The following is a 27,630-nucleotide window of genomic DNA, read 5'->3' on the forward strand; positions in this document are numbered from 1 at the left end:
CACGGGGTTAGATACAGAGTAAAGCTCCCTCTACACTGTCCCCATCAAACACTCCCAGGACAGGTACAGCACAGGGTTAGATACAGAGTAAAACTCCCTCTACACTGTCCCCATCAAACACTCCCAGGACAGGTACAGCACGGGGTTAGATACAGGGTAAAACTCCCTCTACACTGTCCCCATCAAACACTCCCAGGACAGGTACAGCACGGGGTTAGATACAGAGTAAAGCTCCCTCTACACTGTCCCCACCTAACACTGAAGAAGGGGCTTGGAGCTCCGAAAGCTTGTGTGGCTTTTGCTACCAAATAAACCTGTTGGACTTTAACCTGGTGTTGTTCAACTTCTTACTGTGTTTACCCCAGTCCAACACCGGCATCTCCACATCATGACTCCCATCAAACACTCCCAGGATAGGTACAGCACGGGGTTAGATACAGAGTAAAGCTCCTTCTACACTGTCCCCATCAAACACTCCCAGGGCAGGTACAGCACAGAGTTAGACACAGAGTAAAGCTCCCTTTACACTGTCCCCATCAAACACTCCCAGGACTGGTACAGCACAGGGTTAGATACAGAGTAAAGCTCCCTCTACAATGTCCCCATCAAACACTCCCAGGACAGGTACAGAACGGGGTTAGATACAGAGTAAAGCTCCCTCTACACTGTCCCCATCAAACACTCCCAGGACAGGTACAGCACGGAGTTAGATACAGAGTAAAGCTCCCTCTACACTGTCCCCATCAAACACTCCCAGGACAGGTACAGCACGGGGTTAGATACAGAGTAAAACTCTCCCTACACTGAGTGCATGTTAAATGTGCAATAAAGCTGCTTCTCTAATTCTCTATATAAATAAAATCTACTTGATGACATAATGCCCTCAGGAGATGACACTGAGGTTAGTTTATTAAGATTTGAAATGCCAGATGCTGGAACAGCGTCCCTCATCTCCCTTCCTTTTCCTTCGCTTCCTCTTCAAACCTCCCCTCACCTCCTTTTATCCCTCCATCCGGGTAGGCTTTGGCCTCGTGGTACTGTCGCTAGACTATTAATCCAGGAACTCAACTACTGTTCTGGGGACCCGGCTTCGAATCCTTCCACGACTATTTCACTAATGTCCTTTCGGGAAGGAAATCTGCCATCCTTACCTGGTCTGGCCTACATGTGATTCCCAACCCACAGCAATGTGGTTGACAATGTGGAGGGGACAGCACGGTGGCACAATGGTTAGCACTGCTGCCTCACAGTGCCAGGGACCTGGGTTCGATTCCCGGCCTGCATCATTGTCTGTGCGGAGTTTGCACGTTCTCCCCGTGTCTGCATGGGTTTCCTCCGGGTGCTCTGGTTTCCTCCCACAGTCCAACAGATGTGCTGGTTAGGGTGCACTGGCCATGGTAAATTCTCTCTCAGTGTACCCGAACAGGCGCCGGAGTGTGGCGACGGGGGGATTTTCACAGTAACTTCATTGCGGTGTTAATGTAAGCCTACTTGTGGCACTAATGAAATAAACTTAAAGTTAAAAGCTTAAAAACTTAAATGCTTAAAACTTAACTCTCAGCTGCCCTCTGAAATGGCCTAGCGAGCCACTCAGTTCAAGGGCGTCTAGGAATGGGCAGTAAATGTTGGCCCAGCCAGCAATGCCCATGTTCCACGAATGAATGAAAAATATCCTCCTTCTCTCTCCCCTGCCTTTATCTTTAAGAGGTTGCCAATTCCTGCAATCCCACTGTCTACACCAAGGCCCAATCTTACCTTTGAAACCCCTTGGACAGAGGCAGTCATAGCCATTGACCCGATCCCGACATGTCCCACCGTGCGTACAGGGGTGTGACTCACATTCGTTGACATCTGTTTGGCACGTGATGCCTGCCCAGCCTGACTGGCAAATGCATGTAAACCTGGAGAAGCAAGTCAACAACTGTTGGCATTGATGAGGAACAATATGGCGTCTTGACGAGAACCGAGTCTCCTATTCCCTCACCCAGATATCCTCAGGAGCAAACAGGGCGGGGTGCCTATTCACGCCGGCGGGATTCTCCGGTCCCGCTGGCAGCGCACCCCTGCCTGTGGTTTTCCCCCCCGGCATGGGGTGACGTCAATTGACATCGGCAGGACCAGAGAATCCCACCAGTGGGAAACACACGGCTGGGCGGCCAGTGAATCTCGCCCAATGATTGCCCAACATACAATTGACCTCAGTACCTCCTAGGTTAGGAAAGTCCGAGAAAGGTTCCTCCCCGATCTTTGATGTACGTGCAGAAGTGACTGAAGATATAATCATTTGGTAGAACAGACCATAAAGATTGATGAAAAAAGGGACATGCTGTCAAAGTTTTTCATCTTGGACCCACCAGGACAGCTCACAAGATAGGCCAGCAGTAAAGGGAACAACAACTGATACTGCATGAGAAGAGAGTACTGGTTGCTTGGCACATGGATTCTGATTGGTAAAGGCATTGCCATGGAGACTGCAGCAGAGAATGTAACTGCACGTGTCAACTTGTCGTACTGGGAGCATCGTCACTGCCTTGTTAAGGTTAATGGGTCCCTGACGGCGCCCCTTCACTTTGGGAGAGGAGTGTGGCAGGGCTGCCCTTTGTCTGGCCAATTGTATTCAATTTGTGTGGAGCCATTCCTGCGCCTCTTGCGGGGGCCGGGCATCGGGGTGGTCCTGCCGGCTTATGCCGATGACGTGCTCCTCATGTTCAGGGACTCGGCTGACCTGCGGAGGATGCGCGAGTGCCAGGCCATGTATTCCGCCATGTCCTCTGCCAGGATCAACTGGGCCAAGACGTTACTGTGAAAAGTTGCCACACTCCGGTGCCAGTTCGGGTACACTGAGGGAGAATTTAGCACGGCCAATTCACCTAACCAGCACATCTTTCGGACTGTGGGAGGAAACCGGAGCACCCGGAGGAAACCCACTCAGACGGGGAGAACTCCACACAGACAGTGACCCAAGCCGGGAATCGAACCCGGGTCACTGGTACTGTGAGGCAGCAGTGCTAACCACTGTGCCACTGTGCCACCCTCGGGATTAGGGGTGGGCAACAAATGTTGATCTATCTATCTAAACACTGTGCCGCCATGCTCTAACAGAGAGAGGTGCCTACCCGCCCTTGTGCCAAAGGCTCATTAGGGAATGTGGGGAAAAATGCTTATCACCCAGAGGGTGGTGGAGGCAGAGACTCTCATAACATTTAAGAAGCACTTAGATGTGCACTAGGTGAAATAACTTCTCAAGAGACTGAGGTCCCTTCACCAGATTCCCCTTATTTACAAACTTATCACCACTCCTAAGAGTGCTTCAGGTACAAAGTCAGAATCTGAAGTGTCAGTAGCCTGGACACATCTTTCTCTCTATATACATAGCTGGAGCGTCTTGGAGTATGAGCTCCCTGATTGGGCAGGCAATCGTTACCTCAATCAGGGAGCTCATACTCAACCTTATGGGTCTCACTGAAGTCATGACCAAATGCTGGAAAATGGGATTAGAATGGTTTGTCTTTAACCAGCACAAACACAATGGGCTGAAGGGCCTTTTTCTGTGCAGTAGACCTCTACGATTCTATGACCTAGCCACCCTTACTATAAACAAATACTTAACACTTTGAATACTATAGAAACCCTACAGTGCAGGAAGAGGCCATTTGGCCCATCGAGTCTGCACCGACCGCAATCCCACCCAGGCCCTACTCCCATATCCCTACATATTTACCTGCTAATCCCTCTAAACTACACATCTCAGGACATTGAGGGGCAATTTTAGCATGGCCAATCAACCTAACCCGCACATCTTTGGACTGTGGGAGGAAACCGGAGCACCCGGAGGAAACCCATGCAGACATGAGGAGAATGTGCAAACTCCACACAGACAGTGACCCAAGCTGGGAATCGAACCCGGGACCCTGGAGCTGTGAAGCTGCAGTGCTAACCACTGTGCTACTGTGCCGCCCCTTCTTCTTCTATTCTATGAATACTATATGGAACTCCTAACCAGTATAGCAATTCAAGATTCTGTAAAATTTTAATATGTAATTTAAAATGTTAAAAATGAAAACCATTGTCAAAAAAAATGCATTTAGCATTATCATCATGGGGCAGCACGGTGGCACAGTGGTTGGCACTGCTGCCTCACAGCGCCAGGGACCCGGGTTCGATTCCCAGCTTGGGTCACTGTCTGTGTGGAGTCTGTATGTTCTCCCTGTGTCTGCGTGGGTTTCCTCCGAAAGACGAGCTGGTTAGGGTGCATTGGCCGTGCTAAATTCTCCCTCAGTGAACCCAAAGAGGCGCCAGAGGGTACGACGAGGGGATTTTCACAGTAACTTCATTGCAGTGTTAATGTAAGCCTAGTTGTGACACTAATAAATAAAGTTTAACTTTTCACAATTAGTACCGTAGTGATACTCCCTTGTTCGTGCTCAGAGGGGTAATATGTCAAAGGGGCAAGGGTTAGGGTAAAGATGAAAGTTTGTGACTGTCTGGAATACATGAATCTGACATTGCATGAGGAGCCTCACCCCTCCCGTCCCACCCCAACGTGCTACAATCCGAGACTTATCCAGCAGGAAACATCTGCTTCCTGCCTGCAAATCATCACAACAATGACCTCTGCTCCTTATCCTGTGGATAATTGGGGACGGGAGCTCAGTGCCGCGTTGGAGCGATGGCAGACTCTGCCCCTTTCACCAGGCTGGCTTGGCAGGAGGGGCCCATGTCACCCCCCTCCCAGAATAAATGACAGGGAGAAGTCACTCGACAGGAAAACAAACTCACCGGGTGACGTCCAGCTCCGTGAGACCGCACCCTGACGGAAAGGTGACGTCAGCCCTCGACGGGCTGACAATCCCAGAAATAAAAAGGGATTTCAGCACTTTATGGAGCACGAAAGGGCCTTTCGGCCCAACCTATCCATGCTGATGTTCATGCTCCTCTCTAGCCTCCTCCTATACTATCCTCATCTAACTCTAACTCACAAGCCTCTATTCACTTCACTCTCAGATTAATCCTCCCTTTAAATGCAGCCATTGTACTCACCTCAAAGAACAGTACAGCACAGGAACAGGCCCTTCAGCCCTCCCAGCCTGCGCCAATCCTGATACCTGCCTGAACTAAGAGTCCGTATCCTTCCATTCCCATCCTATTCACGTATTCTAGTTGCCCCTTAAATGCCGCTATTGTACCTGCTCCCACCCCCTCCCCGGGCAGCGCGTTCCAGACATTCACCACCCTCTGTGTAAAAACCTTGCCTCGTGCATCTCCTCTAAACTTTTCCCCACGCACCGTAAACCTATGTCCCCGAGTACTTGACTTTTCTACCCTAGGAAAGAGCATCTGACTATCCACTCTGTCCATGCCACTCATAATCTTGTAAACCTCTATCAGGTCGCCCCTCAAACTCCGTCATTCCAGTGAGAACAAACCGAGTTTATCCAACCTCTCCTCATCGCTAATACCCTCCAGACCAGGCAACATCCTGGTAAACTTCTTCTGTAACCTCTCCAAAGCATCCACATCCTTCTGGTAGTGTGGTGACCAGAATTGTACACAATATTCTAAATGAGGCCTAACTAAGGTTCTGCACAGCATGATCTGACAATTTTTATACTCAATGCCCCGACCGATGAAGGCAAGCATGCCGTATGCCTTCTTGACTGCCTTATCCACCTGCATTGCCACTTTCAGCGATCGGTGGAATGTACACCCAGATCTCTCTGCCTGTCAATACTCCTAAGGGTTCTACCATTTACTGTATAATTCGTACATGCATTACCTCACACTTGCCTGGATTAAACTCCATCTGTCATTTCTCCACCCAAGTCTCCAACCAGTCTATATCTTGCTGTATTTTCTGACAATCCTCTTCACTATTCACAACTCCACCAGTTTCTGAGTCATCTGCGAACTTACTAATCAGACCAGCTACATTTTCCTCCAAATCATTTATATATACTATCAACAACAAAGATCCCAGAACTGATCCCTGTCCATGTCCCATTCATCAATGCCTCTCTGACCTGCAGCCATTGGCCATCACTGCTGCTCCAGTCCGCAGCTATTCATAAAATCATAGAATCCCTTCAGTGCAGAAAGAGACCATTCAGCCCATCGAGTCTGCACCAAAAACAATCCCACCCAGGTTCCATCTGCAATCCCAAGTATTTACCTCGCTAATCCCCCTCACATTAAGGGGCAATCTAGCATGGCCAATCAACCTAACCCACACATCTTTAGGGCGGCACGGTAGCACAGTGGTTAGCACTGCTGCTTCACAGCTCCAGGGACCTGGGTTCGATTCCCGGCTTGGGTCACTGTCTGTGTGGAGTTTGCACATTCTCCTCGTGTCTGCGTGGGTTTCCTCCGGGTGCTCCGGTTTCCTCCCACAGTCCAAAGACGTGCGGGTTAGGTTGATTGGCCATGCTAAAATTGCCCCTTAGTGTCCTGGGATGCGTAGATTAGAGGGATTAGCGGGTAAAATGTGTAGGGATATGGGGGTAGGGCCTGGGTGGGATTGTGGTCGGTGCAGACTCGATGGGCCGAATGGCCTCTTTCTGTACTGTAGGGTTTCTATGATTTCTATGATCTTTGGAATGAGGGCGGAAACCGGAACACCCGGAGGAATGCCACGCAGACACGGGGAGAACGTGCAGACTCTGCGCAGATATTGACCCAATCTGGGAATCGAACCCGAGTCCCTGGCACCGTGAGGCAGCAGTGCTAACCACTGTGCCACCATCTGCCCTATTGTCCATCTTTGCATCTCTTCCCTTTGGCCATTGGCCATCAATGCTTCTCTGCCCTGTAGCCATTGGCCACCACTGCTGCTCCAGTATGCAGCCATTGGCCATCAATGCTTCTCTGCCCTGTAGCCATTGGCCACCACTGCTGCTCCAGTATGCAGCCATTGGCCATCAATGCCTCTCTGATCTGTAACCATTGGCCAGCCCACCTCTCTGCCCTGCAGCCATTGGTCATCACATTCTCCCACTCATTGGGTGAAGACGTTTCTTCCTGGTGACTATCTTGTATTGATGCCCTCTATTTCTGCTCTCACCAGAAGAGGAACCATTCTCTCTGTATCTACTCTATCAGAACCTGTCATCATTTTAAAGCTCTCATTTTAGGTCACCCTTCGGCCTTCCTTTCAAGCCAGTTCACTCTCCCCTGATGTGCATACCCACACATTTCTGGTATCATTCTTGTAAATCTGCACTACACCCTCTCCAAACACCCTCTGTCTACACTTCCCGCTGCCTTGGCAAAGCAGCCAGCATAATTAAGGACCCCACGCATCCCGGACATCCTCTCTTCCACCTTCTTCTGTTGGGAAAAAGATACAAAAGTCTGAGGTCACGTACCAACCGACTCAAGAACAGCTTCTTCACTGCAGCTGTCAGACTTTTGAATGGACCTACCTCACAATAAGTTGATCTTTCTCTGCACCCTAGTTATGACTGTAACACTACATTCTGCACTCTCCTTTCCTTCTCTATGAACGGTATGCTTTGTCTGTATAGCACGCAAGAAACAACACCTTTCACTGCTTACTAATACATGTGATAATAATAAATCAAATCAAATCAAAATGGACCCTATAGGATCATAAGCAAGAGAGACAGGAGTAGGCCATTTGACCCATTTAGCCTATTCCACCACTCCAAAAGGTCAGGCGTGATCTGATTGTAGTCTTAAATCATATCTGTCCACCCATAACCCTTGACCCATATGTATGTCAAAAATCTATTCAATTCAGCCTTGAATATGTCCCAGAATTCAGATGTATGGTCAATGCCTACAGTCATGATGTGGAGATGCCGGCATTGGACTGGGGTAAACACAGTAAGGAGTCTAACAACACCAGGTTAAAGTCCAACAGGTTTATTTGGTAACAAACGCCACTAGCTTTCGGAGCGCTGCTCCTTCCAGATGCAATTTTACAACTCATTCGCTTCATCCTGGACCACAATGTCTTCACCTTCAACAACCAGTTCTTCATCCAGACACACGGGACAGCCATGGGGACCAAATTCGCACCTCAATATGCCAATATCTTCATGCATAGGTTCGAACAAGACTTCTTCACCGCACAGGACCTTCAACCGATGCTATACACTAGATACATCGATGACATTTTCTTCCTTTGGACTCATGGTGAACAATCACTGAAACAACTATATGATGACATCAACAAGTTCCATCCCACCATCAGACTCACCATGGACGACTCTCCGAAATCGGTTGCATTCTTGAACACACGCATCTCCATGAAGGACGGTCACCTCAGCACCTCACTGTACTGCAAACCCATGGATAACCTCACAATGCTTCACTTCTCTTGCTTCCACCCTAAACACGTTAAAGAAGCCATCCCCTACGGACAGGCCCTCCGTATACACAGGATCTGCTCAGATGAGGAGGATCGCAACAGACACCTCCAGACGCTGAAAGATGCCCTCATAAGAACAGGATATGGCGCTCGACTCATCGATCAACAGTTCCGACGCGCCACAGCGAAAAACCGCACCGACCTCCTCAGAAGACAAATACGGGACACAGTGGACAGAGTACCCTTCGTCGTCCAGTACTTCCCCGGAGCGGAAAAGCTACGACATCTCCTCCGGAGCCTTCAACATGTCATTAATGGAGACGAACATCTCGCCAAGGCCATCCCCACACCCCCACTTCTTGCCTTGAAACAACCGCACAACCTCAAACAGACCATTGTCCACAGCAAACTACCCAGCCTTCAGGAGAACAGTGACCACGACACCACACAACCCTGCCACAGCAACCTCTGCAAGATGTGCCGGATCATCGACACGGATGCCATTATCTCACGTGAGAACACTATCCACCAGGTACACAGTACATACTCTTGCAACTCGGCCAATGTTGTCTACCTGATACGCTGCAGGAAAGGATGTCCCGAGGCTTGGTACATTGGGGAGACCATGCAGACCCTACGTCAACAGAGGAATGAACACTGCTCGACAATCACCAGGCAAGACTGTTCTCTTCCTGTTGGGGAACACTTCAGCGGTCACAGGCATTCGGCCTCTGATCTTCGGGTAAGCGTTCTCCAAGACGGCCTTCACGACACACAACAGCGCAGAGTCGCTGAGCAGAAACTGATAGCCAAGTTCCGCACACATGAGGATGGCCTCAACCGGGATCTTGGGTTCATGTCACACTATCTGTAACCCCCACGACTTGCCTGGACCTGCAAAATCTCACTAACTGTCCCGGCTGGAGACAATACACTTCTCTTTAACCTGTGCTTAATGCTCTCTCCACTCACATTGTCTGTACCTTTAGAACATAGAACATAGAACAGAACAGGCCCTTCGGCCCACGATGTTGTGCCGAGCTTTATCTGAAACCAAGATCAAGCTATCTCACTCCCTATCATCCTGGTGTGCTCCATGTGCCTATCCAATAACCGCTTAAATGTTCCTAAAGTGTCTGAATCCATTATCACTGCAGGCAGTCCATTCCACACCCCAACCACTCTCTGCGTAAAGAACCTGCCTCTGATATCCTTCCTATATCTCCCACCACGAACCCTATAGTTATGCCCCCTTGTAATAGCTCCATCCACCCGAGGAAATAGTCTTTGAACGTTCACTCTATCTATCCCCTTCATCATTTTATAAACCTCTATTAAGTCTCCCCTCAGCCTCCTCCGCTCCAGAGAGAACAACCCTAGCTCCCTCAACCTTTCCTCATAAGACCTATCCACCAAACCAGGCAGCATCCTGGTAAATCTCCTCTGCACTCTTTCCAGCGCTTCCACATCCTTCTTATAGTGAGGTGACCAGAACTGCACACAATATTCCAAATGTGGTCTCACCAAGGTCCTGTACAGTTGCAGCATAACCCCACGGCTCTTAAACTCCAACCCCCTGTTAATAAAAGCTAACACACTATAGGCCTTCTTCACAGCTCTATCCACTTGAGTGGCAACCTTTAGAGATCTGTGGATATGGACCCCAAGATCTCTCTGTTCCTCCACAGTCTTCAGAACCCTACCTTTGACCCTGTAATCCACATTTAAATTAGTCCTACCAAAATGAATCACCTCACATTTATCAGGGTTAAACCCCATTTGCCATTTTTAAGCCCAGCTTTGCATCCTATCTATGTCTCTTTGCAGCCTACAACAGCCCTCCACCTCATCCACTACTCCACCAATCTTGGTGTCATCAGCAAATTTACTGATCCACCCTTCAGCCCCCTCCTCTAAGTCATTAATAAAAATCACAAAGAGCAGAGGACCAAGCACTGATCCCTCTGGCACTCCGCTAGCAACCTGCCTCCAATCCTAAAATTTTCCATCCACCACCACCCTCTGTCTTCGATCAGATAGCCAGTTACCTATCCAATCGGCCATCTTTCCCTCTATCCCACACCTCCTTACTTTCATCATAAGCCGACCATGGGGGACCTTATCAAACGCCTTACTAAAATCCATGTATATGACATCAACTGCCCTACCTTCATCAACACACTTAGTTACCTCCTCAAAAAATTCAATCAAATTTGTGAGGCACGACTTGCCCTTCACGAATCCGTGCTGACTATCCCGGATTAATCCGCATCTTTCTAAATGGTCGTAAATCCCATCCCTAAGGACCTTTTCCATCAATTTACCAACCACCGAAGTAAGACTAACCGGTCCATAATTACCAGGGTCATTTCTATTCCCTTTCTTAAACAGAGGAACAACATTCGCCATTCTCCAGTCCTCTGGCACTATCCCCGTGGACAGCGAGGACCCAAAGATCAAAGCCAAAGGCTCTGCAATCTCATCCCTTGCCTCCCAAAGAATCCTAGGATACATTTCATCAGGCCCAGGGGACTTATCGACCTTCAGTTTATTCAAAACTGCCAGGACATCCTCCCTCCGAACATCTATTTCCTCCAGCCTATTAGCCTGTAACACCTTCTCTTCCTCAAAAACATGGCCCCTCTCCTTGGTGAACACTGAAGAAAAGTATTCATTCATCACCTCGCCTATCTCTACTGATTCCATACACAAGTTCCCACTACTGTCCTTGACCGGCCCTAACCTCACCCTGGTCATTCTTTTATTCCTCACAGAAGAGTAAAAAGCCTTGGGGTTTTCCTTGATCCGACCCGCCAAGGACTTCTCATGTCCCCTCCTAGCTCTCCTAAGCCCCTTTTTCAGCTCATTCCTTGCTAACTTGTAACCCTCAATCGAGCCATCTGAACCTTGTTTCCTCATCCCTACATAAGCTTCCCTCTTCCTTTTCACAAGACATTCCACCTCTTTCGTGAACCATGGTTCCCTCACTCGGCCATTTCCTCCCTGCCTGACAGGGACATACCTATCAAGGACAGCCAGTATTTGTTCCTTGAAAAAGTTCCACTTTTCATTAGTTCCTTTCCCTGACAGTTTCTGTTCCCAACTTATGCCCCCTAATTCTTGCCTAATCGCATCATAATTACCTCTCCCCCAATTGTAAACCTTGTCCTGCCGTACGGCCCTATCCCTCTCCATTACAATAACAAAAGACACCGAATTGTCATCATTATCTCCAAAGTGCTCTCCCACAACCAAATCTAACACTTGGTCCGGTTCATTTCCCAGTACCAAATCCAATGTGGCCTCACCTCTTGTCGGCCTATCCACATATTGTGTCAGGAAACCCTCCTGCACACACTGCACAAAAACTGCCCCATCCGAACTATTTGACCTACAAAGGTTCCAATCAATATTTGGAAAGTTAAAGTCCCCCATGACAACTACCCTGTGACCCCGACACATATCCATAATCTGCTTAGCAATTTCTTCCTCCACATCTCTATTACTATTTAGGGGCCTATTGTAAACTCCTAACAACGTGACCGATCCTTTCCTATTTCTAACCTCAGCCCATATTACCTCAGTGTGCAGATCCCCCTCGAAGTGCCTTTCCGCAGCCGTTAAACTATCCTTGATTAACAATGCCACTCCTCCACCTCTTTTACCAGCTTCCCTACACTTACTGAAACATCTATACCCCGGAACGTCCAACAACCATTCCTGTCCTTGTTCTGCCCACGTCTCCGTAATGGCCACAACATCGTAGTCCCAAGTACCAATCCACGCCCCAAGTTCATCTACCTTGTTCCGGATGCTCCTTGCATTGAAGTAGACACACTTCAACCCACCTTCCTGTCTACCGGTACCCACCCTTGACCCTGATACCTTCCCCAATACCTCACCACCCTCACTGACTTCTGGACTACAACTCCTTTTCCCACTCCCCTGACAAATTAGTTTAAACCCCCCTGAAGAGCCGTATCAAATTTCCCTCCCAGGATATTGGTGCCCCTCTGGTTCAGGTGCACCCCGTTCTGTTTGTACAGGTCCCACCTTCCCCAGAATGTGTTCCAATTATCCACGTATCTGAAACCCTTGATTAGCTGTAAAGACTCGCATTCCAATCATTATTCTGGAATTTGAGTTTGTGTCTTTATATGCCCTGTTTGTGAACAGAACTCCCACTCACCTGACGAAGGAGCAGCGCTCTAAAAGCTCGTGGCGTTTGCTACCAAATAAACCTGTTGGACCTGAACCTGGTGTTGTGAGACTTCTTACAATGCCTACAGGCCAGAGAGGTGGTAATGGTTAAGGGTTGTAGGCAAGAGAGATGGCCAACAGCCATCGAACATCACTGTCTCTCTAACTACAGTAAGAAGTTTAACAACACCAGGTTAAAGTCCAACAGGTTTATTTGGTAGCAAAAGCCACACAAGCTTTCGAGGCTCTGAGCCCCTTCTTCAGGTGAGTGGGAATTCTGTTCACAAACAGAACTTATAAAGACACAGACTCAATTTACATGAATAATGGTTGGAATGCGAATACTTACAACTAATCCAGTCTTTAAGAAACAAAACAATGGGAGTGGAGAGAGCATCAAGACAGGCTAAAAAGATGTGTATTGTCTCCAGACAAGACAGCCAGTGAAACTCTGCAGGTCCACGCAACTGTGGGAGTTACAAATAGTGTGACATAAACCCAATATCCCGGTTGAGGCCGTCCTTGTGTGTGCGGAACTTGGCTATCATCCCCATTTTCCTGCCTTCTCCCCATAACCCTTCAACCCAATACCAATTAAAAATCTGTCTAACTCCTCCTTAAATCAGAAACTGATAGCCAAGTTCCGCACACACAAGGACGGCCTCAACCGGGATATTGGGTTTATGTCACACTATTTGTAACTCCCACAGTTGCGTGGACCTGCAGAGTTTCACTGGCTGTCTTGTCTGGAGACAATACACATCTTTTTAGCCTGTCTTGATGCTCTCTCCACTCCCATTGTTTTGTTTCTTAAAGACTGGATTAGTTGTAAGTATTCGCATTCCAACCATTATTCATGTAAATTGAGTCTGTGTCTTTATAAGTTCTGTTTGTGAACAGAATTCCCACTCACCTGAAGAAGGGGCTCAGAGCCTCGAAAGCTTGTGTGGCTTTTGCTACCAAATAAACCTGTTGGACTTTAACCTGGTGTTGTTAAACTTCTTACTGTGTTTACCCCAGTCCAACGCCGGCATCACCACATCATCTCTAACTACAGCCATAGAACAATGCAGCACAAGCACTTCAGCCCACAATGTTGTGCCGAACATGACGCCACATTGAACTAATCTCTTCTGCCTGCCCTTGTCCATATCCCTCTATTCCTTGCGTATTCATGTGCTTATCTAAAAGCCCCTTAAACATCCCGATCATATCTGCCTCCACCACCACCTCTAGCAGAGCGTTCCAGACGCCGACCACTCTCTGTGTAAAAAAACTCGTCCCTCTCATCTCCTTTGAACTTCCCCCCTCTCTCATCTTAAATCCATGCCCCCTAGTATTAGACATTTCAACTCGGGGAAAAGGAATCTGACTGTTCCTGCCTCTCATAATTTTATAGACTTCTATCAGGTCTCCCCTCAGCCTCCGCCGCTCCAGAGAAAACAACCCTAGTTTGTCCAGCCTCTCCTTATAGCTCATTCCCTCTAATCCAGGCAGCATCCTGGTCAACCTCTTCTGCACCCTCTCCAAAGCCTCCACATCATTCCTGTAATGTGGCGATCTTGCCTCTCACCAGAGGGTTGTGAATCTGAGGAATTGGCTACACCAAAGTGCGGTGGATGCTGGGACAGTGAGTAAATTTAAGGAGGAGTTAGACAGATTTTTAATTGGTATTGGGTTGAAGGGTTATGGGGAGAAGGCAGGAAAATGGGGATGAGGAGCATATCGACCATGATCCGAATGGCGGAGCGGACTCGATGGGCCGAATGGCCTAATTCTGCTCCTATATCTTATCACTATCGCTCTATCGATCTACTCGATACTCACTGACTGGAAAGGACACCAGCTGAACTGGAGTTTGTAACATTAACTGACCACTGACCATTCTTAAACCATCGCCACTATCCAATGGGAATGTCGAAACGAAAGCAGTAAAAATCACAAGGTGACAAGGTAAAGCAGGAACACACTTGGACAAGCGGGATGTGCGCCAGGGAACCAACATCTGGAATTGGGGTTCGCATCAAATATCCAAGTCATGACCGCAAACTTGCATCATCTCTGTCGAGATCAAAGCAGGACAGGCAAATGCTTGGTTCCAACAGTTACCTGTTGGATGACAACAGCTTTCTAAAACTTTGGTTAGATCGCACCTTAGTGTTCAATTCTGGTCACCACATTGCAGGGAGGATGTGGAGGCTTTGGGGAGGGTGCAGAAGAGGTTTGCCAGGATGCTGCCTGGATTAGAGGGAATGAGCTATAAGGAGAGGCTGGACAAACTAGGGTTGTTTTCTCTGGAGCGGCAGAGGCTGAGGGGAGACCTGATAGAAGTCTATAAAATTATGAGAGGCAGAGACAGTCTGAATCTTTTTCCCAGAGTTGAAATGCCTAATACAAGGGAGCACGGACTTAAGATGAGAGAGGGAAAGTTCAAAGGAGATGTGAGGGGCAAGTATTTTTACACAGAGAGTGGTAGGTCTCTGGAACGCGCTGCCAGGTGTGGTGGTGCAGGAAGATACATCGGGATGTTTAAGGGGCTTTTAGATAAGCACATGAATATGCAAGGAATAGAGGGATATGGACCAAGGGCAGGCAGAAGAGAGTAGTTTAATGTGGCGTCATGTTCGGCACAATATTGTGGGCCAAAGGGCCTGTTCCTGTGCTGTATTGTTCATGTTCTATAACCAAGAATGTAAGGTACGTGATAGTGAGCAGACCAAGACTTTTCGAGGACAGCGACTTTGGGGATACATTCCCTTTCCCAATGAGGGATTGTGATGTTGATCATTCACCTCAAAAAGTGGTCACTCAGAATCACAATCTCAAGTTCACGGACTGTACAGACCTCTGAGACTTACATTTCTCAAGACTATTTCTGTACTTAAAGAAAATGGACAATCTGAACTCCATGATGTGACAATGCACCTATGTTGTTGCTTCAGATAGTTTGATTTTAAAAAAAATCTTTGGTTACAAGAGGGAAAAGGAGTGGTGATCAATGGTTCAATTGATCTGTGTTTGATTACATGCATCTGTTGACTAAACTGTGTTCACTGTGCTTGATTGGATAAGGCTGGAGTGTTGACTCAGAGTAAAGTAAACAGACATACCGACATACTAGAACCTGAGCGAGAAGCATGGGAGTAGACTTTTCAAAGCATTGTATAATATGGTAGAGGGCAATAGAGGGATACAGGCGGTTGGTCTAGATAGGACAACCTGGTCTGTTCAGGCTTGGCGGGCCAAAGGGCTGGTTCCTGTGCTGTACTGTTCTTTCTTCTCTTTGTTTTAAATTAAGTTCCTGCACACTTAGATGACTTAGTGTCATCTTTACATTGCATTAAATTTAATTGAGTATAAAAAATTGATGTGACCACTGAGGGGCGGATGACATTTCTTGAAGTTGCAATGATTTGTGCTTCATGCAGTAACTTGAAACTCCTACTCTCACCCACACACCCCTCCCCACAAGAAAAATGGAGATGTGTTCCCCATTCGCCTGCTTGCATTGTGATGGGTTTTTGAGCCACAGTCCCCCACTGACTTCTGCCCTTTAACCCCTGACCCTCGTTTCATACCCGTTGACATCGCTCAGGCACGTCCCGTGAGCGCAGGGGTTGCTTTTGCACTCGTCCACTCTCGAAAAGCACTGTGGGTCGTGGTACCCGTCTGGACAGATGCAGGTGAACCCGTTCGCCCCGTTCTCGCAGGTGCCGCCATTGTGACAAGGGCTGGAGATGCACTCATCGATGTCAACATCACACCGAAAGCCTGGAATCAAAAGAATGGATTAACAATGGTCCCTCATCTCTTCTTAACATTAACCTTCACTTGGGTCGCCCAAGTTGAATTTTTAAAACAACAACTTATATTTCTATAGCACCTTTAGTGCAATCAGATATCCCAAAATGCTTCACCGAAGCTTTCTAACCTCGTGATATAACGAGCTGTGCCATGTTTTGTTCAGCATTCATTGGTTGGCAGTGACGCAGTGGTATTTTCACTGGACTGGTAATCTCGAGATTACTAGGATGGCACGGTGGCACAGTGGTTAGCACTGCTGCCTCATAGTGCCAGGGACCCAGGTTCAATTCCCGGCGGGTTTCCTCCGGGTGCTCCGGTTTCCACCCACAGTCCAAAGATGTGCAGGTTAGGTGGATTGGCCATGCTAAATTGTCCCTTAGTGAGTAATGATGTGTAAATTAGATGGATTAGCCATGGGAAATGTGTGGCATTACGAGGATGGGGGTGGAGGGGGAAATGGCCTGAGTAAGATCCCCAGTCAGTGAGCTGGTGCAGACCTGATGGGCCGAATGGCCCCTTCTGCACTGCAGGGATTCTATGATTCTATGACCCTGGTTAATGCTTTGGGGTTTGAATCCCACCACGGCAGATGGTGAAATTTGAAATTAATAAAAATCTGGAATTAAGAATTTACTGATGACCATGAAACCATTGTCGACGTGGTATATATGGATTTTAGTAAGGCGTTTGATAAGGTTCACCATGGTAGGCTTCTGCAGAAAATGCAGATGTATGGGATTGGGGGTGATCTAGGAAATTGGATCAGGAATTGGCTAGCGGATAGGAAACAGAGGGTGGTGGTTGATAGTAAATATTCATCATGGAGTGCGGTTACAAGTGGTGTACCTCAGGGATCTGTTTTGGGGCCACTGCTGTTTGTAATATTTATTAATGATCTGGATGAGGGTATAGTTGGGTGGATTAGCAAATTTGCTGATGACACCAAAGTCGGTGGTGTGGTAGACAGTGAGGAAGGGTGTCGTAGTTTGCAGGAAGACTTAGACAGGTTGCAAAGTTGGGCCGAGAGGTGGCGGATGGAGTTTAATGCGGAGAAGTGTGAGGTAATTCACTTTGGTAGGAATAACAGATGTGTTGAGTATAGGGCTAACGGGAGGACTTTGAATAGTGTGGAGGAGCAGAGGGATCTAGGTGTATGTGTGCATAGATCCCTGAAAGTTGGGAATCAAGTAGATAAGGTTGTTAAGAAGGCATATGGTGTCTTGGCGTTTATTGGTAGGGGGATTGAATTTAGGAGTCGTAGCGTTATGTTGCAACTGTACACAACTCTGGTGCGGCCGCACTTGGAGTACTGTGTGCAGTTCTGGTCCCCACATTACAGGAAGGATGTGGAGGCTTTGGAGAGGGTGCAGAGGAGGTTTACCAGGATGTTGCCTGGTATGGAGGGGAGATCCTATGAGGAGAGGCTGAGGGATTTGGGATTGTTTTCGCTGGAAAGGCGGCGGCTAAGAGGGGATCTTATTGAAACATATAAGATGATTAGAGGTTTAGATAGGGTGGATAGTGATAGCCTTTTTCCTCTGATGGAGAAATCCAGCACGAGGGGGCATGGCTTTAAATTGAGGGGGGGTAGTTATGGAACCGATGTCAGGGGTAGGTTCTTTACCCAGAGGGTGGTGAGGGATTGGAATGCCCTGCCAGCATCAGTAGTAAATGCGCCTAGTTTGGGGGCGTTTAAGAGATCCGTAGATAGGTTCATGGAGAATCCTAAGGCGTTCTATAGGTATGTCAAGAACAGAAGGTTGGTTAGGGCAAGTTTAGGGCCAGTTATAGATGGCAGAGGGAAGTTATGTGTGGAACCGGAGGAGATTGGTGAAGCATTGAACCAATATTTCTCTTCGGTGTTCACGCAAGGGGACATGAATATAGCTGAGGAGGACACTGGGTTGCAGGGGAGTAGAATAGACAGTATTACAGTTGATAAGGAGGATGTGCAGGATATTCTGGAGGGTCTGAAAATAGATAAATCCCCTGGTCCGGATGGGATTTATCCAAGGATTCTCTGGGAGGCAAGAGAAGTGATTGCAGAGCCTCTGGCTCTGATCTTCAGGTCGTCGTTGGCCTCTGGTATAGTACCAGAAGATTGGAGGTTAGCGAATGTTGTCCCATTGTTTAAGAAGGGGAACAGAGACTTCCCCGGGAATTATAGACCGGTGAGTCTCACTTCTGTTGTCGGCAAGATGTTGGAAAAAATTATAAGGGATAGGATTTATAGTTATTTGGAGAGTAATGAATTGATAGGTGATAGTCAGCATGGTTTTGTGGCAGGTAGGTCGTGCCTTACTAACCTTATTGAGTTTTTTGAGAAAGTGACCAAGGAGGTGGATGGGGGCAAGGCAGTGGACGTGGTATATATGGATTTTAGTAAGGCGTTTGATAAGGTTCACCATGGTAGGCTTCTGCAGAAAATGCAGATGTATGGGATTGGGGGTGATCTAGGAAATTGGATCAGGAATTGGCTAGCGGATAGGAAACAGAGGGTGGTGGTTGATAGTAAATATTCATCATGGAGTGCGGTTACAAGTGGTGTACCTCAGGGGTCTGTTTTGGGGCCACTGCTGTTTGTAATATTTATTAATGATCTGGATGAGGGTATAGTTGGGTGGATTAGCAAATTTGCTGATGACACCAAAGTCGGTGGTGTGGTAGACAGTGAGGAAGGGTGTCGTAGTTTGCAGGAAGACTTAGACAGGTTGCAAAGTTGGGCCGAGAGGTGGCGGATGGAGTTTAATGCGGAGAAGTGTGAGGTAATTCACTTTGGTAGGAATAACAGATGTGTTGAGTATAGGGCTAACGGGAGGACTTTGAATAGTGTGGAGGAGCAGAGGGATCTAGGTGTATGTGTGCATAGATCCCTGAAAGTTGGGAATCAAGTAGATAAGGTTGTTAAGAAGGCATATGGTGTCTTGGCGTTTATTGGTAGGGGGATTGAATTTAGGAGTCGTAGCGTTATGTTGCAACTGTACACAACTCTGGTGCGGCCGCACTTGGAGTACTGTGTGCAGTTCTGGTCCCCACATTACAGGAAGGATGTGGAGGCTTTGGAGAGGGTGCAGAGGAGGTTTACCAGGATGTTGCCTGGTATGGAGGGGAGATCCTATGAGGAGAGGCTGAGGGATTTGGGATTGTTTTCGCTGGAAAGGCGGCGGCTAAGAGGGGATCTTATTGAAACATATAAGATGATTAGAGGTTTAGATAGGGTGGATAGTGATAGCCTTTTTCCTCTGATGGAGAAATCCAGCACGAGGGGGCATGGCTTTAAATTGAGGGGGGGTAGTTATGGAACCGATGTCAGGGGTAGGTTCTTTACCCAGAGGGTGGTGAGGGATTGGAATGCCCTGCCAGCATCAGTAGTAAATGCGCCTAGTTTGGGGGCGTTTAAGAGATCCGTAGATAGGTTCATGGACGAAAAGAAATTGGTTTAGGTTGGAGGGTCACAGTTTTTTTTTTTTTTTAACTGGTCGGTGCAACATCGTGGGCCGAAGGGCCTGTTCTGCGCTGTAATGTTCTATGTTCTATGTTCTATGTTCTATGATTGTCGGAAAAGCCCATCTGGTTCACTAATGGCGTGGAATGCCCTGCCTGCAGCAGTGGTGGACTCGTCAACGTTGAGAGCATTCAAGTGGTTATTGGATAAACAAATGGATGATATTAGAATAGTGTAGATTAGAGGGGCTTTAGATTGGTACCACTGGTCAGTGCAACATCGAGGGCTGAAGGGCCTGTACTGAGCTGTAATGTTCTATGTTCTAATGTCCTTTATGGAAGGAAATTGCCATCCTTACCCGGTCTGGCCTACATGAGATCGACAGCAATGTGGATCTTAAAATGCCCTGAAGTAGCAAAGCAAAATGCCCAGTTCAAGGACAATTAGGGATGGGCAACAAATGCTGGCCCAGCCAGCGACGCCCACATCTCATGAATTAATTAATTAAAAATTCTCAAGAGTGAAATCCACATTTTCCACAATGGCATTCAGAAGAATTCATCAGTCATTCAAAGGAAGGATAATCACACTCCACTGCAAATATTATATGTTATTGTGAGATCTTCCCAGTACGTTAAGATCCAGGTCTCATCCATGGGCAGGGCAGGAGGCTGCTCTATGCTAGATATAAAGGAAACTCCTGCTCCGGTTTTTCTGTTGTTCGAATGATATCATTTGTGGGTTCATTTATTGAAACTAGGCACATTCATACATGAATAGAAAGCTGGGAGACATCAGAGCTACCTGTTGTGTAACACTCACAGGCAAAAGTGAAACTGAGGCTGGATCACATGACAAACATCCCTTATGGTGATGTCATGCTGCTGTCCATTAAAGGCACATTACAACACAGCCCTATGTGGCCATTTTGATCGACAACTCAAGGAGAAAAGATATCACACAGATTTAAAGTGGAGCGCTTTGAAAAAAAAAGTTGTGTCTCACTCTCTCTTTCTCTATGTCTCTCTCTGTTTTTCTCTCTCTCTCTCTCTCTTATCCAGAGGCTGAAAATTCTCAGCAGTAGAATGAGGCTATCTGGATACTGATGGGTTAGAAACACGTGTCCGGTGATGGTACAAAAGAGGCAGCATTGACCAGTCTGCCTGTTCTATGAAGGGACTGATATGTAATCCCATTGGCTGCAGCGGATCTGAGCATCGGACGCTGTGCATTATGGGAGATAACTTATGCCAACTTCTCAGGTTAATATATAGCTGTTAAAAGTCTTGAACCAGCCCAGAGTTGGAAAGGTCTATCGTGAAGGTGAGGGCGTGTTGAAGTACTTTAATAGATTAATAGGTGAATTTTTAAAATATTCATTCATGGGATGTGGGCGCCGCTGGATGGGCCAACATTTGTTGCCCATCCCAGAGAAATTTAAGAGTCACCCACATTGCTGTGGCTCTGGAGTCACATGTAGACCAGACCAGGTAAGGACGGCAGATTTCCTTCCCTAAAGGACATTAGTGAACCAGATGGATTTTTACAACAATAGTTTCATAGTCATCAGTAGATTCTTATTGGAGTCGATGCCAACAGCCTATTTAGCAGAGGGTTGTGAAGGTCTGGATCTCACTGCCTGAAAGGGTGGTAAAGGCCTACCCTCTGGATATGCACCTCAAGTGCCGTGACCAGCAGAACTACGGACCAAATACAGAATGGAGTCTTTCAGTAACCCTTGTATGACTGACTATTTCACCGAAGAGCCGAAGGTACTTAATGCTTACATAAGAATATAAGAGAAATGTGTAGGCCATTCGCCCCATCCAGCCTGCTCGCCCATTCAATAAGAAAATGGCTGACCTGATTGGGCCCCGAACACAACTTTCTTGCTGCACTGTCAGAGGGTCAGTAATGAGGGAGCACCGCACTGTCAGAGGGGCAGTACTGAAGGAGTGCTGCACTGTCAGAGGGTCAGTACTGAGGGAGCACCGCACTGTCAGAGGGGCAGTACTGAAGGAGCACCACACTGTCAGAGGGTCAGTACTGAGGGAGTGCTGCACTGTCAGAGGGTCAGTACTGAGAGAGTGCTGCACTGTCAGAGGGTCAGTACTGAGGGAGTGCCGCGCTGTCAGAGGGTCAGTACTGAGGGAGTGCTGCACTGTCAGAGGATCAGTACTGAGGGAGTGCAGCACTGTCAGAGGGTCAGTACTGAGGGAGCACCGCATTGTCAGAGGGTCAGTACTGAGGGAGTGCCGCACCATCAGAGGGTCAGTACTGAGGGAGTGCTGCACTGTCAGAGGGTCAGTACTGAGGGAGTGCAGCACTGTCAGAGGGTCAGTACTGAGGGAGCACCGCACTGTCAGAGGGTCAGTACTGAGGGAGTGCCGCACTGTCAGAGGGTCAGTACTGAGGGAGCTCTGCACTGTCAGAGGGTCAGTACTGAGGAGGTGCTGCACTGTCAGAGGGTCAGTACTGAGGGAGCGCTGCACTGTCAGAGGGTCAGTACTGAGGAAGTGCCGCACTGTCAGAGGGTCAGTACTGAGGGAGCACCGCACTGTCAGAGGGTCAGTACTGAGGGAGTGCCGCACTGTCAGAGGGTCAGTACTGAGGGAGTGCTGCACTGTCAGAGGGTCAGTACTGAGGGAGTGCTGCACTGTCAGAGGGTTAGTGCTGAGGGAGTGCCACACTGTCAGAGGGTCAGTACTGAGGGAGTGCAGCACTGTCAGAGGGTCAGTACTGAGGGAGCTCTGCACTGTCAGAGGGTCAGTACTGAGGAGGTGCTGCACTGTCAGAGGGTCAGTGCTGAGGGAGCGCTGCACTGTAAGAGGGTCAGTACTGAGGAAGTGCCGCACTGTCAGAGGGTCTGTACTGAGGGAGCACCGCACTGTCAGAGGGTCAGTACTGAGGGAGTGCCGCACTGTCAGAGGGTCAGTACTGAGGGAGTGCCGCACTATCAGAGGGTCAGTACTGAGGGAGTGCTGCACTGTCAGAGGGTCAGTACTGAGGGAGTGCTGCACTGTCAGAGGGTCAGTACTGAGGGAGCTCTGCACTGTCAGAGGGGCAGTACTGAGGAGGTGCTGCACTGTCAGAGGGTCAGTGCTGAGGGAGCGCTGCACTGTCAGAGGGTCAGTACTGAGGAAGTGCCGCACTGTCAGAGGGTCAGTACTGAGGGAGCACCGCACTGTCAGAGGGTCAGTACTGAGGGAGTGCCGCACTGTCAGAGGGTCAGTACTGAGGGAGTGCTGCACTGTCAGAGGGTCAGTACTGAGGGAGTGCTGCACTGTCAGAGGGTTAGTGCTGAGGGAGTGCCACACTGTCAGAGGGTCAGTACTGAGGGAGTGCTGCACTGTCAGAGGGTTAGTGCTGAGGGAGTGCTGCACTGTCAGAGGGTCAGTACTGAGGGAGTGCTGCACTGTCAGAGGGTTAGTGCTGAGGGAGTGCTGCACTGTCAGAGGGTCAGTACTGAGGGAGTGCCGCACTGTCAGAGGGTCAGTGCTGAGGGAGTGCTGCACTGTCAGAGGGGCAGTGCTGAGGGAGTGCCGCACTGTCAGAGGGTCAGTACTGAGGGAGTGCAGCACTGTCGGACTTTTGGATAAAGCAAAGTCCCATCATGTTATTGTAAAGGGTGTCACGATGCGATTGTAAAGAAGACCAGGGGGTCTCGGTCAATATTTATACCTCAAAGATAATCACATGAAAACAGACAGGTGGTAGTTGTCATCATTGCTGGTTGTGGGATCCTGCTGTGCACTCAGTGGAGTGGGATGGTTGTGTGCCTCGCAGCAGGCTGAGCGGCGTGGGGGAAAGTGGTGATGGGTGCGCCAGCACCTCCTTCACAGTCCGGGGCCGGGTTGGGTCGGAGTGCTCGGAGGAAACAGCAACCAGAGGAGGTAGGGGAAAGAGAGGGCAAGGCAACACAGGATTGAAAAATAAAGAGGGTTGACTGTGATTCCAGAGGCCACTTTGCGGGTGGTACATCACGTTAGCCTTCACGGTTTATGCTGACATCACTATATCCTGATGAAATTGGCCTTTTGTTTTGCAAACTCACTCTGCATGTTGGAAAGCCTCAGTTGCTTTGGCCAACCACCCTCCCACCTCCCCACTCGAACCCCCCACACACACTACCTCCCCCCACCCCCCACCCCCCCCCCCCCCCCCCCGCCGCCCCCCCCCCCCCCCCCCGCGAGGAATGCCTCAGGCCACCTGGGATTGATAGGGATCGGAATTTGTCCGTGTGTCCCTGGCACTTGCCAGGAGTCACGGAACAGCCTGATCAAACCGGATAGACCAGTTCAACGTCAGACTCACCCACCGAGAGTCCTGCTTTGTGCTGTGTACATTTCCCACGATTTTTGAATTGACAGTCAGAGGGACTGGCAGGGACAGGGTGAATGGGACATTCTTTCGCCATTTTATTCACCCCCTCCTTATTCATCCCTGATTCTGTATCATCAGTCCTGGCAGCAGACCATAGCAAAACAGATCTTCTCAGTCTCTAATCACTACAGATATTCCCCTCAGAGAGACCCCAGTCAGTGTATAGATATCTCCCTGAGAGAGAGGGGACTGAGAGACCCCAGTCAGTGTACAGATATCTCCCTGAGAGAGAGGGGACTGAGAGACCCCAGTCAGTGTACAGATATCTCCCTGAGTGAGAGAGACTGAGAGACCCCAGTCAGTGTACTGATATCTCTCTGAGAGAGAGAGAGAGACCCTAGTCAGTGTATAGATATCTCCCTGAGAGGGAGAGAGAGAGAGAGAGAGAGACTGAGAGACCCTGGTCAGTGTACAGATATCTCCCTGAGAGAGAGAGACTGAGAGACCCCAGTCAGTGTACAGATATCTCCCTCAGGGAGAGAGAGACTGAGAGACCCCAATCAGTGTGCAGATCTTCCTGTGAGAGAGGGAATGAGAGATCCCAGTCAATGTGCAGATATTTCTCAAAGGGAGATGGACTGAGAGACACCAGGCAGTACAGAAATCTCCCTGAGAGACAGGGGACTGAGAGACCCCATTATGCATACCACCTTGAGAGAGAGAGAGCAAGACTGATAGAACCCAGTAAAATATCTCTCTGAGAGAGAGAGAGGGGACTGAGAGACATCAGTCCGTGTGCAGGTATCTCGAGAGAGAGAGAGAGAGAGAGAAAGAGAAAGAGAGAGGGTAAAGGGCTGAGAAACGCCCTTCTCAGCTGTGTTTGCAAGTTTTGCAGTTGATGCAAGGAAGATTGAGACGTGGACCCAGGCAAACAGCTACCAGGCTCTGCAAATCCAACTTGAAGATCATTAAAACTTTCTGCTTAAGGCACTAAGTGAATGCCTCACTGACAGAGAATATTCTCCCTCACTTCAGCGTTAAATGCAACAAAAGTGTGACGGTGATTTGTACCTTGAAGGGCAACACAGCAGAGTAAGGGTCAGCTAGTCTGGGTGACCAATCGGGACTCAGAGCGGGCAATCACCCTGCGGGGAGGAGTTCTCCTAGTGCAGAGGTGCTTTCGAATGAGCTCAAACTTGAAGATCACTTCAAGTCCCTTTTTGTTCATGAATGAAGTCTCCAAAAGTGGGTCATTACAAAAGAGGAAGCAGTCAGAAGCGGGGGAGGGGGATCTGATCACATTTACCTGTGAAACCCGGGTCACACACGCAGGCGTAGCCATTGACATAGTCCTTGCAGTGGCCAGACTGGCATGGCTTGTCCTCACACTCATCTATGTCAATCTCACAGTGCGGCCCTGCAGGAAAGAGACAGAAGGAGGATGCAATGTAAACCAAAACAAGGGCAGACGCGCTCGTTGAAAAGGTCTGTCAGATAACCCTGTTGTCAATGAATTCCAATCAGTCATCAACCAGTACACCGTGACAGCTCGGCACCATTGTTCCTTGGCAACCTTGCACAGTTCAGCCGTGTCAGCGGGTGCACTTTTGCTTCTGCGTCAAAAGTTCGAGAGTTCAAATCCCGCTTCAGAAACATAAACCAGGACCCGAGGGAGTGCTGCACATAGAAACATAAAAACTAGAAGCAGGAGTAGGCCATTCGGCCCTTCAAGCCAGCTCTGCCATGGCTGATCATCGCATTCAATATCCTAATTTCCCCTTCCCCTCCCCCCACCCCTCGAACCCTTTAGCCTCAAGAGCGATATCTAATTTCTTCTTGAAAACACCACAACGGTTTGGCCTCAACTACTTCCTGTGGTAGTGAATTCCACACATTCACCACCCTCTGGGTGAAGAAATTTCTCCTCACCTCAGTCCTAAAAAGTTTACCCCTTATCCTCAAACTGTGACCCCCTAGTTCTGGACTCCCCCCACCATCGGGAACATCCTTTCTGAATCTACCCTGCCTAACCCTGTTAGAATTTTATAAGTTTCTATGAGGTCCCCTCTCACTCTTCTAAACTCCATTGAAGACTAAGTGACTTAGTCTTAGTTGGAGGCCTTTTCGAACAAGGTGTTAAATCACGACCACCCCTCCCGATGTACACAGATCCTGTGACAACCTTAATCCCTGTTGTTTTGACCGATATTTATCTTTCGCCAACAGCACCGAAAAATATTGGGTGGAATTCTCCGGCCGCGTTCGTCCCAAAGCCAGAAGATCTTGCCTGAGGTCTATGGACCTTTGCTTCGATTCCCGTGGCGGGCGGGACGGTTAAATTTGGCCCCTAATTTCATCATGATCGTATCATGGGATCACATGTGGGGCCTTGACGTACAGAAATTGGCTGCCATTTTTCCCATCATGCAGCAGTGACCACATTTCAGTCAGTATTTCATTGGCTGTAAAACGCTTTGGGACGTCCCGGTTTGGGGAAAGACGTTACAGAAATATGAGACTTATTTTCATCGGAATGATGGATGACGGCGCTGGGAATGTCAACACCATCCCACACAGAGATGCGGAATGCTGAGAAGGAAGCACTTAATGCACTGATGCAATATTCCTTCCCGTGCTGTACAGTAACCTATTCAAATGGGATAACGCTTCCCCGATAGAACGGACAGAAGTCGTGCTCGGCCCCTTCGTTCCCACGGGGACAGTTTCCACCATTACGTTGATGCCAGTCAACTTCTTCTGAGCCACCCCCACCCGCCCCCTCCCCCGTCCCGCCCCGCGACGACCTCTGCCCTGTCAGACTATTGGTCAGATGTCACTCTTGGAAGTTCCCCATTCAACATCGGAAGGTCAAAGCCAGTGTCTTCAGCCTGCTCATAGAATCATAGGGTCTCTACAGTGCAGAAGAGGCTATTCGGCCGAATGGGTCTGCACCAATTTGCTGACAGAGTATCATACCCAGGCCCTCAGCCCTGCCCTATACCTGTAAACACACACATTTACCATCCTTCTAACTTACTCATCTTTGGACGCTAAAGGGCAACTTACCATGGCCAATCCACCTAACCTGAACATCTTTGGACACTGAGGGGCAATTTAGCACGGCCAATCCACCTAACCTGCATATCTTTGGACACTAAGGGGTAATTTAGCATGGCCAATCCACCTAACCTGCACATCTTTGGACACTAAGGGGCAATTTATCATGGCCAATCCACCTAACCTGCACATCTTTGGACACTAAGGGGCAATTTATCATGGCCAATCCACCTAACCTGCACATCTTTGGACACTGAGGGGCAATTTAGCATGGCCAATCCACATAACCTGCACATCTTTGGACACTAAGGGGCAATTTAGCATGGCCAATCCACCTAACCTGCACATCTTTGGACACTGAGGGGCAATTTAGCATGGCCAATCCACCTAACTTGCACATCTTTGGACACTAAGGGGCAATTTAGCATGGCCAGTCCACATAACCTGCACATCTTTGGACACTGAGGGGCAA

General features: G+C 48.6%; 1 protein-coding gene across 1 annotated transcript in view; it reads right to left on the bottom strand.

The window, feature by feature from the left end:
- The window catches only part of LOC144497660 (uncharacterized), a 156,309-nt gene that overhangs the window by 78,335 nt on the left and 50,344 nt on the right, over positions 1 to 27,630 (bottom strand). Inside the window, 3 exon segments of the mRNA XM_078219103.1 lie at positions 1,756 to 1,901; positions 16,108 to 16,300; positions 25,408 to 25,518. Coding sequence (XP_078075229.1) covers positions 1,756 to 1,901; positions 16,108 to 16,300; positions 25,408 to 25,518 — 450 coding nt within the window.

Source organism: Mustelus asterias, chromosome 8, assembly GCF_964213995.1.
Source record: "Mustelus asterias chromosome 8, sMusAst1.hap1.1, whole genome shotgun sequence".
NCBI lineage: Eukaryota > Metazoa > Chordata > Chondrichthyes > Carcharhiniformes > Triakidae > Mustelus > Mustelus asterias.